Source organism: Colias eurytheme, chromosome 1 (assembly GCF_061535395.1).
Source record: "Colias eurytheme isolate Ceu_HAF_F1 chromosome 1, ilColEury1 Martin Lab GWU primary, whole genome shotgun sequence".
NCBI classification, from domain to species: Eukaryota; Metazoa; Arthropoda; class Insecta; order Lepidoptera; family Pieridae; genus Colias; species Colias eurytheme.
In genome coordinates, this window is record NC_142980.1 from 5164921 (window position 1) to 5184853 (window position 19933).

General features: G+C 31.9%; 1 protein-coding gene across 3 annotated transcripts in view; it reads right to left on the bottom strand.

The window, feature by feature from the left end:
• LOC149910986 (homeobox protein caupolican-like) overlaps positions 1 to 19933 on the bottom strand; it is a 92816-nt gene that overhangs the window by 35551 nt on the left and 37332 nt on the right. Inside the window, exon 1 of one of the 3 annotated variants that reach the window (XM_090101649.1) lies at positions 17796 to 18047. The exons of the other annotated variants lie outside the window; for them this stretch is intronic. Coding sequence (XP_089957775.1) covers positions 17796 to 17855 — 60 coding nt within the window. The 5' untranslated portion in view covers positions 17856 to 18047. Of the gene's footprint in view, positions 1 to 17795; positions 18048 to 19933 lie in introns of those variants that run through there. 3 annotated transcript variants of the gene reach the window in all.

Genomic DNA, 19933 nt, shown 5'->3' on the forward strand with positions numbered 1-19933 from the left:
ACTGTTTACTCATAATTTTTAAAAAAGTAGAACGAATAGGAAGAAAAATGTTAAATTAAATACTACAAAAAGCTTGATTTCTTGTTTCCATTGCGAAACAAAAAATAAATAAAAATGTTTAAGGATGTATATTTTACTATTTTTAGAGCACAAATTTATTTAGCTTAAGACAAGAAGATAAGACTAAATATAGATAATTTTGCAAGATGTATGTATATTATTAATTTTTAAATACGTCTTAATATAATTTTAAAGCTTTTGAGATAATATATATTCTAGGATTTAAGCACAGGTCGACCTTGAAAACAAGAGGATTTGAGATTTTTTGTAAATTCTTTGATTGAGATCTTATCAGATTTAAATCTGAAACAACGGTATCCACGCATTAATCCAAATTTATACGATTTTGATTCCTAGATTTAGGGTTCAATCAAAAGCTTAATTTGAAATAATGACGTATAAAAAATAAAAAATTGTCAATTTTTTAAAAAGGCCTCATTCGATTTATATAGCTCAATGTATGCAAAACCTTATAATCAATATGTACTATAACAACTATGCTATAACGGTAATTATAAAACTCACCATTTAATTTACCCAAATCAAACAACAAATATCTAAGAACGATCAAATCAAAGCGAAGCAATATCAGTCAACTGGGGGTGACTCTGTAAACACAATTTTCAATAAAAACTAGCAAGAGGACAGAATAAACACTAGCATCTCTATTACTCTTAAATTAAATAAAAAAGCTGCAGTTATTCAGTTGAATCTGTCAAAAGGAAAGTGTTCAGTAAAGAGAGGGGAGCGAATTAATGTTTTATGGGCGTATATGGGATATTATGGGGTGGGAAACAATATGTAGGGTACGTGTGATAATCGGAATGGATTTATTTGTTATTAAGTTGCTTTGAAGCTTTGTGTGCTGGCTACTTATACTGTTTCTGTTAACGTTTACTTTTGTTTTAGAAATGGCTAATGTAAAGAGTTGTATGGTAAAGAGTTATTTTTGTATAATATGCAAAAAATATATGATGCATAAAACCTTTTCATAATCTATAATATAAAAATGAATCCCAAAATGTGTTGGTAAGCGCATAACTTGAGAACGGCTTAACCGATTTTGATAATTCTTTTTTTATTATATTCCTTGAAGTACGAGGATGGGTCTTATGTAGAGAAAACGTAAATATGTACCACGGGCGAAGCCGGGGCGGACCGCTAGTTACTAATATTTTTTCTAGTATCTATCTACCCCTGCTTCGTTAAACATGAATTTTGAATGAGTATTAATATTACATGGCTTTATGGATATTATAAAAAAAATGTACGGAACCACAATAGAAATCTTAAAAACGATTAAAAAACGAGTGTCATTTTAAAATAAACATAATCTAGGAAAAATAATTGGGCGATTAGAAAATGTCAGAGATGTTGTAAGATAAACTTCAAATCTAGTTCTAGCAAGGACACATGCGATGTTATCGAGTTATCTTATAATACGATCTATAATAGACTTCCCATGTCTTGTATTTTTTTATTAATTTATACTTTAAAAGTGCTAATGCAACTGATAGTGAAACATTTATTGATATTTTAGATACATGGGTAGATATATACTATGACATGTATATTTTTATGATACAATTAGCGATTATTCCTGTTATCTTGCACGTCATAAGGATTATTTTTTATTTTTTTATTTGACTCAAATGGAAGTTTTGTATTAAATATGTAAAATTCTTTAAATATGCTAAAAACATAAATAAGTTATTAAATAGTTTATTTTATACTTAATTGAATTAATAATAATTATTTGGTCGAAGTAGGCACGGGTCATCTAGTTTATTAACACGCTTTTAGTGATATATTATTATTTTTTTAATTTTAATTAAGTAGGTGCCCGAATAATGTTATTTTTTTATTTATACGTTTATTATATTTGTATATTTTGATGTTTAAAACATACCTACCTAACTAGCTTACCGCCCCCGGCTTCGCCCGCTTTGTCTAAAACCTTATAAATTATATACTAAAACCTTCCTTTTGAATCACTATCTATTACAAAAAACCGCATCAAAATCCGTTGCGTACTTTCAAAGATTTAAGCATACATAGAGAGTAGAGACATAGGGACAGAAAAAGCGACTTTGTTTTATACTATGTAGTGATTATGGAAAACGATTAAACTGATGACACAGTCATAAGTTTCCTTTTTGAAGTGAAAACTTCTTTAGCGGCGTTGGGTATAAAATCTTAAACTCGCGTCAGGACACGTGGCCTGATCGAAAAAGCGTAAGACGCCCTTTTTTAGCCCTTATATTATTCCATGCGTAAGACGGATACCATTCCAAAATATCAATCGTTAATAATCAAGTTTTCACTTCTGCCGGCACTCCCGGAGTGCAATCCGTCTTTTTTTTTAATAAATCGGTCTTCAAACTTCTAGAATATATGATGCATGAATGACACTTCAGGTGTTAAAATACGAATTTTCCTCTAAGTTACGAATATGACTTTTTAATCTACCTTTCAAGCTATCGAAAAAATCAGCAACGTCATTGTTCTATATTATTATGTAGAGCCAAACTGAGATTATCAAAAAATTTACATAATTGATCACGTGACATTAACCTTTGTTTCACACGTTATATATAATTTATGGACAAACAAACAAACTCGTATGGGCACAATACAGGATATGTTACAGCCATCAGTCACCAGGTTCGCGATCAGATAAAACTTCGAATAATTTATCACATTTGAAGGTGTTATTTTATTAACAGCTCATTAGTATTAATGATATGTTGATTGGTTTTATTGCAACTTTTAATGTTACATGTAGTTATTTATAAAAAGTACAATTTTAGTAGATGGGTAATAATAAAAATGTACCTACATGTGTACTTGGGTAAGCATGGTTAGTTATCGGTTCGTTAGTACATACCTTTGAATAGGTGTATCAAACTCAAACACTTATTTATTCAATTAGACTTCATATAAAAGCACTTTTGAATCGTCATAAGTCATAACATTTAAACATTTACCACCAATTCAGAAAGCAGTATCTATGGAAGAACCGGCTATCGATAGCTAAGTCTGTTTATACTGCAGTCAAAGAAATAGTTGATGAAAACTTTCCTCGAAATATTGAGGCTTTGTTGACGCGTAAATTTTGTAGCATTACCATATTAGTATACTAGCTGCTCCGCGCGGTTTCACCCCCGTGGCTCCACTCCTGTTGCCCGTAGCGTGATGAAATATAGCCTATAACCTTCCTCGATAAATGGGCTATCTAACACCGAAAGAATTTTTCAAATCGGAACAGTAGTTCCCGAGATTAGTGCGTTCAAACAAACAAACAAACAAACTCTTCAGCTTTATAATATTATAGTAGTATAGATATAGCATTCTGTGGCATTACCGTGTTTTAGTAGTATAGCTGTAACTATTTACAAATCTGTGGTATAGGTTATCACACTGTGGCCTATTCGATAGTATGTTGTGATCAGCAATTTGATATGCTTTGGGTTTATTGTATAACACTGTGGCTTTGCTTGTTTAGTACTCAAAACAGCCTATGTAGTTCCGGGTTGTAATTTCTCTAGGTACAAATATAAACATTAATCAAATCAGATTTTTCTGTGATAGAGCACCAAATATATGTCAGGACTTTTATATTTTACATTGTTCGAAGGATTACATTATGGGCTCTCTTCACAATGGGCAGCGTTGGGCGAGAAGAGGCAATCATGATAGTGTAGAGGGCCTAAATATCAAGCGGCCCTCATTGTAGATGTTCATAAACGCCGTAGTGGCAGCCAACATCGACGATCATTTGTTGGGCCAACGCTGCCCATTGTAAAGAGGGCCCGTTAGATACTGTTTTGTAAATGTTATAGATAACTCAGGTGCATTCGCGAAGGTGCTAGGAGCTATAACTCGTGTCAAACCCGCGACAAAGGTTCGTGGAATCCAAATACGAATGAGTTGATTGATTAAATTACGAATGCTATTGAAATTTAAACTCTGTTACAATAATGTTAGGTAATATATATTCATTATTTGTGAATAGAAGTAAGTGCAATAAAGATCAATAATAAGTATAGCAGGAAAAATATCATGAACGTTTGTATTTTTCTAGCATTTTTCATGTATCTAGCATGTATCTACGTATACATATAATATATGTATTATATTATATGTATACGTAGATACATAGATATACATTTAAACAACATATTTAATATTTGAATGGCAGTTTAAATTTGCTTTATAAATAACGTATTAGCATTTTTGAAACGATTTTTACCATATAAATCGAACATTTTGTATTAAATCTATTTAAAAAACCAGTATAAATAGCGTTGTAAAAACAGAATCGAATAAGCATTGAATTAGGAAATATAAGAAATCTATTTATTCTAGTAGATAGGTATGTATAATATAAACATATTATGGAAACGATATCGATTTAAAAACACATTTATAGCTTGATTTTTTCAAAAAAACATTGATTTTTAGCATTTACGTGTTTTTCGATCTGCGATTACAAATTAAGGACTATTAATAACCTGGACAACGGAAAAAAACCATTTATTCAGAATGGTGTAGAGCTCCACACAATACATAATTTGTTAGAGCGGGGTCTATTAAATAATGAACTCTACTCTGGCTAGTAATTACGAGCACATCAATTCGTCTAGTCAAATAGCTCTGTATCAAAACTTGGTAATTGCGTCTGGGCGTGGTGTGGGTACATTACAAATGCGCCTAGTGACGTAGGCTGTGACGTAGGCAACCAATGGCCAGGCGGAGGCCTTCGATCCGTCAATATTTGATGAGATCCGCCCGTCCACTGCCTCGACTGAAGGCTGACCATCGCTTCTAAATAAAATATCAAGCAATTTTCACTGTAGTTTTGCTTGCCTTGCATTTTTAATGGTACCCTTCTCTAATGTTTCGCATGCTGATGTAAGGATGTTTTATAAAAAAATGCATTGTGTCTCAAATCTCAAAAAATAAGATAACTTTTGTTTATGATGTTATGATCCATGATCCATGATTCATGATTCATCTAAATACCTAATTCGAAATCTTGAATGTTACGGTCAAACCATTTAAAAATGGTATAGTAAGTATTATAACTTAATTATGAACATTATTGAATACCTAAGGCTATAGAGTTATTACACGTTGTGGATGAAATAAAATTCAAACGCAAAAAATACAACAATAAAACCAACCAATAACACCATGAATAACAATTTTATACTCAAACAAAAATTGTATTGTGCAAACTACATTAAATATTACGTACTTTAATTGGAATATAAATGCCAACCACGAATTCACGAAGCTTAATTAACCAACTGGATTAAAAAACAACTGTTTCAGATTATTTTAATGGAATTACAGACTACCTCCTGTGTTATATGCACCATTTTACACTATAAAAAACGTCGAACACTAAACTTTGAAAGCAGAGCTAAAAGGTATAGAGACGCTCGTAATTATAACTATAATACCCATTAAATTAGCGAACGCATTCCCTCCACTACAATTTTGTCCCGGTTTGTCGACAAATGGGATATGTTAAATAGGACGTTATAATAATTAGATTGTTATCAAACGTTATTATATGAATTTCCGAAAATTATAAGAGTAAGATAAAATATCGTGAGTTGCCGTAGATTAGGAATAGCCGTCGGCAACTGCGTAATCGTACGCTCTAAACGTGGGTCCTTTTAAACACACTATTCAAATCGATAACCAATCATTATAATGATTGGTCTGTATCAACTCACTTTTTTATTGTGCGCCGCTTGACGAACGGGAGTTTGGGTTAGTGCAGGGTTCCATGCGTGCACCGACTACCCACAAAATGACGCCTAACAATTACTACTTTCGTCGGAAAATTATAATGCATCGGAGTAGGTACGATTTGTGGGAAGGTAGATGAATGAAACATGTTCGTACGATTGTTGTAAGCGCCAAAAAAGTTCATGTTCACTTCTTCGAGGCACACCTACACAATAGGGTTGTTGAGGATTCCTCTTCCGCTTCCCCATAATGCGGAAGTTCCGCAATATTTTGGGTTCCTTAACCGTTACCGCATCCTCAAAAATAGAAATAAAAAAATCCTCTTCCGTTATCGCTTCCTCAAAATTTAGAGGAAATTTATGAGGATGCCGTATCTACGCACTTGCTGCAGTGCGATGCCGCGGCCGGCGGCCTTATTAGCTAAAATTCAGCAGATAACGACCACCGCGCAACAGCAGCGCGACAGGTTCGCGACTGGTCGCAAAACGTCAAAAAAATTCGTATTATGTAAGCTGTTGCGTCGCTGTCGCACAACATCTGCTTTCTTCGACCGATGCACTTGATTTTGTATGGAAAGCAGCGCCACTCACAATCAAGTGGCAACTGTTGGTACTACGTATGTTTATAAAAAAGCACAGACACTCGTAGTTCTCCCTCTAACATTTATTAATTAATAAACATGTTCGTGTCATTGTTTATAAAACCGTAAATTAAGATATTATTAATGTATGCGACGACAAAATTTAATACCTCCTTATTGGTACAATGCTACAATTATGTTAGAAAACTTGTCGAAAATGTTAACCTAAAACATTTTGCACACTTACCGCAATATATTTTAATAATATTTATAAATATTTGATGATCTTAGTTAACAATCAATAAAAAACACTATATTTGTGAGTAATTTGGCGTTTTTATACACTTTAGTGATAATAACACAAGCAGCAACTAGTCAACAACAAGCATTAGACCTGTCGCATATTTAACAGATGAATTGCTAAGTTGTTGCTGTCGTGTTGCTGTCACAAGTCATAGATAATACCGTTTGCAAAGCAACCTTTGACTTTACATTAGCGACAACTGCATTTTTAGTTTTTCAGTTGCTCGACAGAGGCAGCAGTGTTGACGGCAGATTGTCTGCTTGTTGTCTGCTTTTACGTAATAAGAAATAGACGATTGACAACAGCTATTGTGCAATTTTTGGTTGTTGCTGATCGTCTGCAAGATCCGTAATAAGGCAGCGGATCGGGCGGCGAATTTACAAAGCCTATATTATATAATATTTGAGTCACGAGTCGTACTCTAAGAGCGTATACGCACTATGCGGGTAGCCGCATTGCGGGTAGCCGTCCGGCTGACCGCAAGCACAATTATGTACGTAATATTCATTTCTATGCGCACTGTGCGGTCTGCGGTAGCCGCATAGTGCGTATACGCTCTAATAGATGAGCTTTTGTTTATGCATATTACTCGACAAAACTTACATTAGGATTACAAAATTTGTTATCAGAAGACAGAGAACACAGATATAAATATGGCGGTAAGTCTCTACTCGGCTAGGTTTTGTTTGTATGTAATTTTTGATAATATCTCCACAAAAGCTAATCCATTTGAGTCACTTTTTTTTCTGAGATAGATTAGGTTTTGTCGAGTAGGTAATATGCATAAACAAGAGCTCATCTGAGCCGGACTCGTGACTCATATAGTGTGTACCTATAGGCACAGGTATAGGCTTTGTAAATTAATATATTTTATTGAATATGAACATTGAGTAAGATGCTTTTTGTAGTTTATATCAAACGGGCAATTTTGCTAGTATTTAGAATATCAATATGTACAGACAGGAGAGTGGCTTTTGTTTTTATTTTAAAAGTTTTCATCCTCGTTCTCATCCGCTTCCTCTTCCGCTTCCTCATCCGCATCCTCTTCCTCAAAAAAATATCCTCTTCCTCATCCGCATCCCCTAAATTTGCGTTGAAAATTCCTCTTCCTCCTCCTCTTCCTCATAATCACTTCCTCAACAACCCTACTACACAATGGGGAATTTATTAAAATGTTCATGAATATTAAATTATTTTTAATTGTGAATGTCTACTTGGAAACGAGTGATGGTAAAAAATTGAAATTCGCGTTAGTTATCCATAGTCGTTGAAATTACGTGCAAGATTGTTGCAAAAATGTACTGTTTACAATTGCATGTTTATAAATCGGAAACTTATCAAGAGAGTGATAAAATAAAAATTAAGTAATTAAATTCTTACGTAGACTATCGTGGGCTCGTATGATGGAATTAGTACGTCACGATTGCATTCAAGATGGATATCGGGTGCCCTCGAGGTAAAAGCCAAGTAATTTTGGTAAGCAGCGATCTACAGTAGCCGCTAACGACAAAAGAAGACATACGATTATGACCTTTCATGTCAATTATGAATACTTATTGTAGGTAATGTGATATGATAATGAAGATGAGATGTTTTTGTTTTTTCAATACATATTTGGCTTTTACTAGTGAATATAACATACTTTGTAACACAAGCTGTATTCTTTGTAAAAATAATATTATTTTTTAAATAAATTGTTGTCATACATTTGATTGTATAGAATATTATATTCTCATGATAACACGCTATCATGTTATCTAATCTTACCGTATTTATTAATTGAGAAGAAATTGTAGGAAATATCCTACAATTATTTCTTCTTTACATAAAATGATCGTAAACATTTGTTCTATTTGTTTTAATACATAGGTACTAAAATTTTTCAACCATGAAAGAATCAGTTTTTCATATCTATCAGGTACCACCGTTGATTATTATTAGATGAATATTTTTATAGACCATTACTTAAAAATAGATGTTACACCAGTTGTCTAATGTACACCAAAATTTTATTGTTATTTTTTTTTAATAACATATTTTCTAGCTTTGTAATGTCAATTAGTTCAAAAATTGAGGCCTTAATATTCCTTGAGGCGTTTCAGATTGCTTGGCATAACGCCTTTGGAAACTTGGCGTGATTCTTAAAGGGTCGGTATTATTGTAAAATATGGGATGAATTTAAATGAAATAAAGAGATGTGTTCATTCTTAACGTTTGTATTGTTGAAAATATTAATGAATATAATATGTGTTTAATTCTCGATCAAGATGAAAAGTCAACGTATGATTATTCAAATAATTTTTTTTATTCTGTCAATAGTTCAATCATTAAATGCTTTTCAGGCTATGTTTAGAAACCAATGACATGTATGGCTGAACCACAGAACCGTCTGTACCTTGACAAGCAGTGCTGCTACTGTTTCTGCAACAATTCGACAATCTAATTGCATGCATTATACATCTCACACCGAAAAGGTCAGAACGAATCCGTGATACATTATGGTCACGACTATAGTGCGTGAATGACGCGCGACACGACCGCCATCACACCGACACGCGACAAACAACATTAGCAATGCATGCAACGCGCCTGTCGCCCCGGGTGCCATCGCGCGCTGATAAATATCAATCGCGCCCGAAACACCAATTAATGGTTATTTAACGCGATTCCATTCAATTATCGGCAGGCGTATTGCATCGATAATACTAATTGCCAAATTCCCAATAGTTAATACTCAATACTTCATTTATGGATCCTCCGACGTGCGAACCACTCAACTTGTTTGTTTGACGTGTGTCGCCCACTCAATTCGAAGTTTACAGAGGTCGAAGATCAATGCTTTATGTCTCCGAGTTAAATATTAATTGCTATAATTTAATTAGAATAAATATTCAATTTGACAGCTTTAACAAATTCGTGAAACTTGTTTAAAAATGCAAAAAAAAATAGTTGAAAAAATGTAACGTATAAAAACGAAAAAGTCGACTTACTCGAATCTGTATCTGCGAATAATCGTGTGCGTCATTCATATCGAACAAGTAAAATGGAAAAGCGTCGAGTAATCGATCGCGACGAACACAATCTAAACGAAACGCAATCAGGCGAAACACAGCAATTTGAGAACCATGTTCCATCTTAAATTATAATCGACAACTGCGCTAACAAGCTTATAAACGCACTATGAATAATTAGTGACGTAAACGAATAAAAAAGACAATATAGGTAGCACGTAACGCGTGAATTTAATAATGATTTAAATTAGCAATTGAAATTATACCAAAATGGTAGTTGACTTTTAAACTTTAAATAGAACATTTACATGGGTGTGGTGAGTTTAATATGTTTAAACAATAATGTATGAATAGAAAACTGTTGTTGTGATATTTTGCGGCTTAGGTAATATAAGTAATATCTACTCAATAGGAAGTGGGTTTTGTTGAAGACTTGAAACTCAGATAAATATTATTTACACAAAATAATAAGAGCTACAAAAGAATACAATGTACCAATCAGCAAAAAAAGAAGTGATCAAGAAAATAATCAATCCACACATTAATTGCTAGTTCACGTAAGTTAGTTACAATAATTAATCACATACCCGTGCAAATTGTTAAAGAAAAGCTTGTAAGTAATTACTATTACTACAGAAAACATGTTCAACTCAATAACTTTTAGCTGATTAAAAAGTGGGTAAGCTGAACGGTGTAACAGGCGGCCGACCCGTGGAATGAAATAGGCTAAAATTTATTTGTTGGTAAGGTACCTACTGGCCGGCGGGTGTTTCGAGTTTGGTTTATAAATAACATTTAGCGGGAGGGGCGGGAATGCCGGATTATGAGGTCGGAGGACTCAATTAAACTGTGCTACCGGACCCGGCTTTTATTGTGGACTTTTGTGACCTCCCACCGGATTTCCAAATAAATGGACTCACTTTACGCAGAGTGCGTTTGCAAAATCCCCTTTAATGTCGTCCTTACGTATCTACGTTGTTTTGTGATGTCGTAGCGTGATCGTCGAGTATAAAATTATAATAATACTACCACACCTGTGCACTATTACCTTGTTAGTGAAATAATAAAAATACATGCTTAAATTAACTCCATAAGGACATTAAAACGTTCTTTTTAAATGACAGCGCATTATATGAAAATTTAATTTGTTTCAACACATCTGCAATGATCAAAAACTATGCGAAAGATGAGAGTAGTATTGTTGAAACGTTTTTATTATAATAAAGAGTAATTAACCCAAATTTTCATCTTTTGTATTAAATTTATTCAGCGTAGTATTTTGTTTTGTAAATAAAGCTAACCTGTTAATTTTGTTATTCGAAGAGACAATGCGCAACAATGGCTTTTCGCTTTCATATACCTACGTAGGTATTTATAATATACCTACCGATGTGCCATTTAAGTGTACGATATCAAGTAATACATTTTTCATACAGCTAAGAAGATACGGTATTATGTATAAATAATTCAATACATGTTTACTTTAAAATAAAAAGTAGCCACGAGGTGTTTTACCATTAATATTTCAGTCGGATTCCGTCACTCAAAGTAAATGGACATATTTTTTGTTAAAAATAGAAACCTAATAAGGACGTCTGATGCACTAAAGGTCGGGTACCTTTAGTGCATAGCACGGGTAACACGTATATTTAATATGATAATAGCAATGTATGTTTTTTTGGCTCTCAACTAATTTAATTTTATAATTAATGATTAAAAATATCAACGCTGTTAGGTACCTATGTCGTAAAATGATCAACGATCGATCATAATTAGTCATTCAACAGCATCCCTTAAAAATTAGTTCTCATATCTTTTAAGTCAAGATGTCTGCATCGATAATTTTTATTAGGTACTAAAATTGTGTACTTATGACAATTTCTATAATCACCTTTACAAGTCCTACTCTATATTGTAAATAGATTAAATAATTGCTTAGGGCTATTTCCATACCGTATACGAATTAAAAGGGTAGGATTAGGTCCAACTATAACTATACTTAACATAGGTACAGGTAATGCTGTTTTGTTACATAACATGAACTCGATTCAACCCGTAGTTAACGCAGTAAAAACTTATCAAAACGTAACAAGCAATTGGAGGCGTGTGAAATTTAATGCGTCATTGGTTCCAGGAATGCTAGTCCAATCCTACGGGTTTGTTTGCGTTTACTTCTGAATCGTATAATGGCTATTAACTGCGCCGAGTCAAATTGAATGCTCAATTTAATTCGTTCAATTAGACGGAAAATTGTTACTGGTATTACCTTGTTTATACTCATATGAAACGTATTGTGAAATTGTTGTTAGCTTTCGGCTTTGTAGCGGATATTGGTTTTTCTATTTGCCATGTTACTTAGTTGTTTTTCTTTGTTCATGTGCTAGGTACCTATATTGATGATAAGAATTATTTAATTAGGTATAAAATTGACTGTAAGTAGGTACATACTTTTTATTAGTTAGTAGATTTGATTAGTTTCTTTCTTTCTTTCTACTTATTATCAACTAATGAGAATTGTTAGAATAATTTCCTTCTAATGTTTATGTTTAGAAGTCAATGAAACTTTCAATTGTGTTATTAATTTAATCTCAATCGAAACGGCACTTCTCTATGAAAATTATATACCTAGGTACTTATATAACTTACTAACAATAAAACATACCAATAGGCATAGGGTCGACTCCAAGCTACAAGTAACATACTTACCTACTGAATACTTACACAATATAGTAAAACCATAGTAAAACTTTTATTTAATAGATATCTTCAATGCTACAGCGGCTCCATTCCTCCGCTACCTATTTCTATGAAACACAATAATTACTTTTTACACCAATCCAGATTAACAGAGAGCATTTTGTCTAGACACATAATAACCGCAAAGCGCAAACTATTCAATTAACATCGAAAACATCGAAAAAAATGCATCCGTTCGGTAGTTTTTACTTGATGCGTTGTTCACTTCATAACTCTCTGACAACTTACGCGAGTCTACATGGACCAACGATGTATTGTATTAAAAATATTTTAATCACCAATCAGTACTGGGAACAGCATTGTGTACACTGTACAAGACATCGTAATATTGCAAGGGAATTCAGATATGTAGTAAGAAATATTGTTCATATACGCTCTGTGTACCGTGTTGGTCAGGTTTTTGTTCGTCACAAGGCGTGGAATATGATATTAATATTAAAGACGTATACAGTATGTATGTGGTAATCAGGAATACCATTTTTTTAGTTACGTGACAAGCATATAAATTATAAAGTCTATGAGAAGGTCAGGATAGTAAATTCTTCGTGGTAGAGCGATTTGCGCTCGCGTAAGAAATTAATTAATCCTTATATCGAAAATAATTTCTCCTGGACCCAGAAGGATCTCAGTGAGAAATGTTTTTTTTTCTATTTTAAAAAGGAAATTATACCTATTTAGAACAAACAAAAACTACGAAAGTGAAGGAACAGTTCTACAATAACTTGATTTATTTTCTTCTTTCCAAAACTAAACTAACTATAAACTATAGCAGATAATAATTAATAATCAAATATCTCATATTTTTCTTTTACAACAACAATTTCATCACATAAAGTAAAAAACAACATGTTCATATTTAATATTTATACATATCTATTACTTACCTATACAATACTTACCTATATATTATTTAAAGTAATGGTAGATAGATAGGTAGGTACCTACAACTCATAAAGCTTGCACTTATATTATCATTCCATATCAAATGTCAATAGGAATATCCTAAAACAAATGTATATAACGTAGGGATGTATATGATAAATAATAATTATCGATAATTTCATATTAAGTGCTCTAATAACACCCTTTGCGCAAAGCCGACAAGATGGCGTACTTATTGATAAAATGCCACGTCAGATAACTGATAAAGTAATTCGATATGTAGAGTGGTTTGTATTGAACTTGTACCCGCAGCCATTTTGTGAAATATACTGTTTTGGAAATCGAAGAAGCATCGTACGGTTCGCGGCATCTCGGGTGACGAGCTTCGTAATTCTTTAAGGAAACATTTTTACATATTTGCAACTTTTAATACTTATTGAAAATGAATAAAATTTCAATTTTATGTTATTTGTTTTAGCACATCTAATTTTTTTGTTTTTGTACATTTTCTCAATAATTAATAATGTACAAATTTAAATTTGCATAGTACAATACACTGTACTATATGGCTAAGACTAATGTGGAAGGCGTCGGTCGTCTCTAGCACAGGTTTATACCTAGTTGAGGCGATCGTCGAGTTTGTATAACTTATGTCAATGTATTGTTACTCAATAAATGATTTTTATTTTTATTTATTTATTTATTGATAATTTATATTAGGTACCAAAATAATTAATAAGCGGTAAACATATGAAATGCCATACACTAACTTAGGTATATCAAATGCATGTTACAATAAGCCATACAAATATTATAAATGCGAAAGTAACTCTGTCTGTCTGTCTGTTACTCAATCACGCCTAAACTACTGAACCAATTTGCATGAAATTTGGTATGGAGATATGTATTTTGATACCCGAGAAAGGACATAGTCCTACCTTTAGACCTTTTAGACCTTTTATTGCGAAATATGTACCACGGGCGAAGCCGGGGCAGACCACTAGTAGGTAGCCTATAAAATTATTCAAGTACCTATACTATTAACTATACCTGCATACAGATCTCCAATAATAATCTTTCCTTCATATAATAATGAAAAACTAGTTTTTATCATAAAAACTTAGACATGATGTTTAATAAAAAAAAGTCCTTTGAAATTAAGTGACAATTGCCACACGAGCTGCAGGAAAAGTTTACACAAATTTTAACTTTTAATTTCAATATAGATTATGAAGCTGCAAGAACATCTATAAAATAATTACATAATGTTAGGTATAGCGATATTGAAGTACCTAATTACTAATTAGATGCATAAAAACTAAATAACCTAAGACATCCTTAAATATTTTGAACATCATTTATTAGAATATTATCTACCTATTGGAATATTACTCGTAAGTATTTTTTTTTAATCTGTTAAAACCCTACCTTTCCTCTGCAGTTTAATTCTATATCAAAATAATGCGCTTAATGAAAATAAAATTCCGTATATTTCATATTTGGGTAAAGCTAAATAACGTAATGTTACCTATCTATTACTACAAAAACCACAGAATCAATACAGTAAGCTAAAATTAGAATGGGGGGGAGCCGGGAGCAATGTCATGGGATAACATATAATACCTAATAATAATTAATATTACCACAATGTACTAAAATCTGTGCTATAACTAAGTTTTTTTGACACTATTTAGAACAATTATTAATAATTTATTCTCAGGAAGACTTATAATTATATTTTGAAATGTAAGTACCTACTGTATTAGTTAAGCCTTTTCCAATACCCTATGATGAAAGTATATGATTTTTTTTTAATTATAAATTTAATTAGTAAGGTTGAGATTAATATTCGGTGATATATTTATTAACGTCAGAACTACCTACTAATGAATGAAAATTTTTCACGATTTTTTTTAACTTTTCAAGTAGGTAAATTAAAAGAGCATATTCTTGTTGTTAAAATAAATAATCTTATTCTCTTGTACCTTATTGAATAAATAACTTGATTCTTTTTTTAATTTTTGTGAATATTTATTGGCCGATATGAAATCTATTGTAAAAATTCCATATTTTCCACATGCTTCATAATTTTTTTAAGAAAGTATCTATACCTAATACAATGTAAAAGTATTTCCAATTTGATTTTAATAAATAAAAACAAATCAAATGATTTTTTTTAGATATAAATTTAAAATGTTCCAAATGAACAACTAACAATAATTAAAAAGTGATTTATTAAGTATTGTTATATTAGTATACCTACACAAAGTACAAGTAATTTTTTTTTCAATTATCAATCAATTTTTATTTAAACTAATAAACTTTATTGTTTAATGTAAGTAGGTAGAATAAATTTTATTGATACCTACCTACCTACTGTAGGTATGTGTTTGGATACTTTCAATATATTTTTTTGTTTTGTTTTACCTAGAGTTCATACTTCATATACCTAATTAGATGTAAATAAAGACACAATAATAAATAAGTTATTATAATACTTAATAACATCATAATTATATTCAATTGTTGTAAAAGAAATCAAAAAATTTTTGTCTGAAACAATTAATATAGGTAAACTTTATAAATATGAATAATAACCCATAAAAAAAAACTACATTCTATTATATTTTATATTATTTATATTGATAATTTGATATCTTAACCTAAAGTTATCAATATAATAGAATGTAGTTAATAGTTATATTAATGAAAATAAATATATGTATGTAATGAAATGAATATAAAAAAAATAAAATGAATATAAAATAATGTAGTTATATTAAAAATAGATCACTGTTACACATTAGTTTTACTTACTTATATTAAGGGGTTATTATTACGTTATTAATTATTATATAAAACTACTTTTGTTTATAAATTAAGATTATAGTAAAATTCTTTATATTACATTTGATCACTTATTTTATACTAGCTTTCCGCCCGCGGCTTCGCCCGCTTTGTTTAAAACATAATAAATTATATACTAAAACCTTCCTCTTGAATCACTCTATCTATTAAAAAAAACCGCATCAAAATCCGTAGCGTAGTTTTAAAGATTTAAGCATACATAGGGACATAGGAACATAGGGACAGAGAAAGCGACTTTGTTTTATACTATGTAGTGATTATACTTATACAAAACATGTTCAAGTAGTTTTCCAAGTAGTTTCCAATACACTTTAATTGCTAATTATTTTTAATATCAATTTAAATTAAGTATAGAATGTAATATAAACAATCGTCAATACCAATGATTACCTATAGGTAATTTTTGTTATAACACAAATTAATTAAGTATGACCATTTGACATCTGTGTTTAAACATAAAATATAATAGCATTATATTTAATCATATATTTTGTTATAATATCAATAAATAATTAAGTATTTATAATAAAATATATGATTGAAATAATACTGTAATACAATAATAAATGGTAGAGTTGAGTGCAGCATATAAATTCAAATAATATGTTTCAATAATATGTATAGTTAAAACTTAAAACCATTTAGGTTTTAAAGTGTCTACGTTATAACAATAATGTTTAAAATCGTCAAAATATGTGAAATGAATAACATCCAATATGTATTACTTAATTATAAGTTGGAAATTATAATGATAAAAGCCTCCACGCGTCCGTCGGTAGAATTTATCACTAAATACGCACTACGCTTTAAATATCATTATTGAACCAATAATTTTAATATTGTATTTAATTAACTGACTAATTATTCATCTAAAATCAAATAGAACATTAAGGCGCTACCCGGCAATTTCGACTATGTTCAACCTCTATAAAGTCTGGTACAACATAAAGCACAATACCGAAAAAAATATATAAAATAGGATGGTCTTTGATCTTTAATTGCTCGCGAGGACTTTTTTCCAAAGTTAATAGATTTCTAGAAAAAAAATGTGCCGTGGTCATCGATTTTTCCGCAAATACTCTATAAACTTCGTAACCTGCTGACTTAGAGCTCTGAAAATTTTATGTTTAATAAATTATCAGTTACACAACAGTCCCTGACGAGGATTTTTTGTTTCACTGATTAGTATCTTTTTAAATACAAAATGCGAGGAAAAAAGAAGGTGCAGCGGGAGAGGTTTGAGATCCGTCAAGTATGGTCAAGGTTATTAGCGCATGTAAAAGCCTTAATAAACACATACTGTCACAGTAAAAATAAACTACAAGAACTCTACATACGCTAAAAAAATCAAGAGTTTGTTTCAATGTAGAGTTAAAATAAAGCTTGCTCTATACCTTACTTTTGTACAAGTTTTATACTTGTTGAGTGTCCTTAAGATTTAATAAGTAAACAGTATATAATATTTATATTTACTAATATGACTATTTACTAATAGTTACTTATATAATAATAACGACGAATAGTTGTTTCCATGATAGAATTAGGGGTAATTAAAAGTTAGATAACAAACCTGCGAGGCGGGCGGATATGAGTAGCCAAACTGAGCGTACGCTGCCATAGGGACGATCATATGGGCGGCTTCACAATACACTGTCTCTCAAAGTCTATCACGGACGGTTACGCTATGTCTATACGGTAAATAATTTATATTATCACAGTTTGTTTGCGCGGCGGGTTGCGCGCTGCCATCCCCGCGCGTCAGGGTGAATCTCGCACTCGCATGACGGACCACATTCGTCCGACCGACGAACACCTTTACACGTTTAGCTCTCAACACAGACTGGCGCGCGTCAGACCGTAAACGCCCCTCCACTGTAGGAATAAACTATTTACGCCCCACCCACGAGGCGGAGCGAACGCGTATCGCCCAATCACGGAACCAGTTTTCTATCCTTTTCGAAGTGGCATCAGAAAATACGCGCGCCGATTGGCTGATATATCCCCACCATGCGCAAGCTCCGCCTTTCGCAGCCTTCCCTGCGTGCGAGGTGGGGGGTAGAGAAAAAAGCGGTATAGTCAGAGTGATGTTTATGGGTTTTCGGCGACGCAGTCGTGGAGTGTTCGACGAGCAAACAAATCTGTAGTGGCAAAAAAATGACTTGACTCAGGACAAGTTTTTTCACCTTGTCAGATGTATGCGTCGTATTGTCTTAACAAGTGAAACACTTAAAAAGAAAATTCTGTAGGTATTATAAACAAATTTAATTCATTTTTTAAGAGCTCTACATTTTGAAAAGAAAGTTGATTTAGATATTTATTGTAATAAATTGAATTTCGGATTAGTCTTAACTAATTGTGAACTGTGTTTTTCGCACATATTGAACATAAAAAGTATTTTTTTAATATTTTTATTAATTGAATAATGATAAGATAGAGTCAGTTATTTAATTCAATTTTCATAATTAATAAAGATATAGTTATGTAGCTATGTTGATATACCTATTAGATAGGTACATTATTATTTTAGCACGTATTAAAATTTATTTAAGAATGAATCATAAATCTTAATTAAAAATTACATTCACATACTTACCTCAACGTTCACAAAATCTCTACTAGCTCTACATAAAAACTATGAAACGTAGAGTCGCGTTAAAAAAGATTTTCCGTACGACGCACGGACGTTTGAGTAAATTTTACCACTTTTCAATTGTTTCTGAAATGCTCAACTGTTTCCAGCTGTATGAGGTAGATGGCGCTCTACCATTTACTAAAAATCCCAAGCTCCTATTGCGCAACTCAACTTATTTGCAATGCATTGCCAATATAGGAACGTACCACGGTTTTGGGGTGTTTTAAAGTTGTCCGGATTATTACGTTGTATTTTGTGTTTGTGGCCTGTGGGTAAGTGTTTAGAGGTAATGAATGCACTAAAACACTTAGTAAGTGTTGAGATAAAATACGGGATGTACCCATTGGTGATAACTTAGTTCTCTACAAATTGATAGGTTATTTTATGAGTATAATAGAAACCTATTAATAGAACATTATTATTTTTTGTAAATAAAAAATGAAAATGAAAAAAATGAAATTTTAAATGTCTAATGGATGGCTTTAACAAATTATATCCATAAATAAATATGTTTATGCAAGCTTTTGTGTCAAATTTACACATAATAAATTAAATGGTTCATTTCGCGAGACCATAAATGCAAAATTTTAAATTATAATAAAAAATGTTGTGTGGTTTTATGAAACCACGGTAAAAGTGAAACTGTTCGAACGGTTCCGAACACTGCTTTGTGTAGCGCATGTCGCGTGACGGTCGGCGGTCGCGATACACGCGACATGCGCTACACAGACCAAAAAGTTTGAGACGATGTAATAAAAGTTTCACTTTAAAACATTTAATATCAGTGAGATTTTTGCAATTTACAGCGAGACTAAACAGCATTCTTTTAAAACAATACCTAAGCTTGTTGGAATGATCTAGAAAAAAATGTACTTTCTCCATATTAATATAGCAATAATTCCATTGCATTTGAAAACCGTTTTTACAAAAGTAAATAATATGTAATTTTAACATTACTAAAGTTTCGCGTGCACGGTGCAGGCCTCCCGGCGAAGTATTGCAGCCTTACAACAACTTGTATTTTACAAAGTGGTATTTTGAATACGCATTTAATTACAGCACTTGAAAATAGGTGA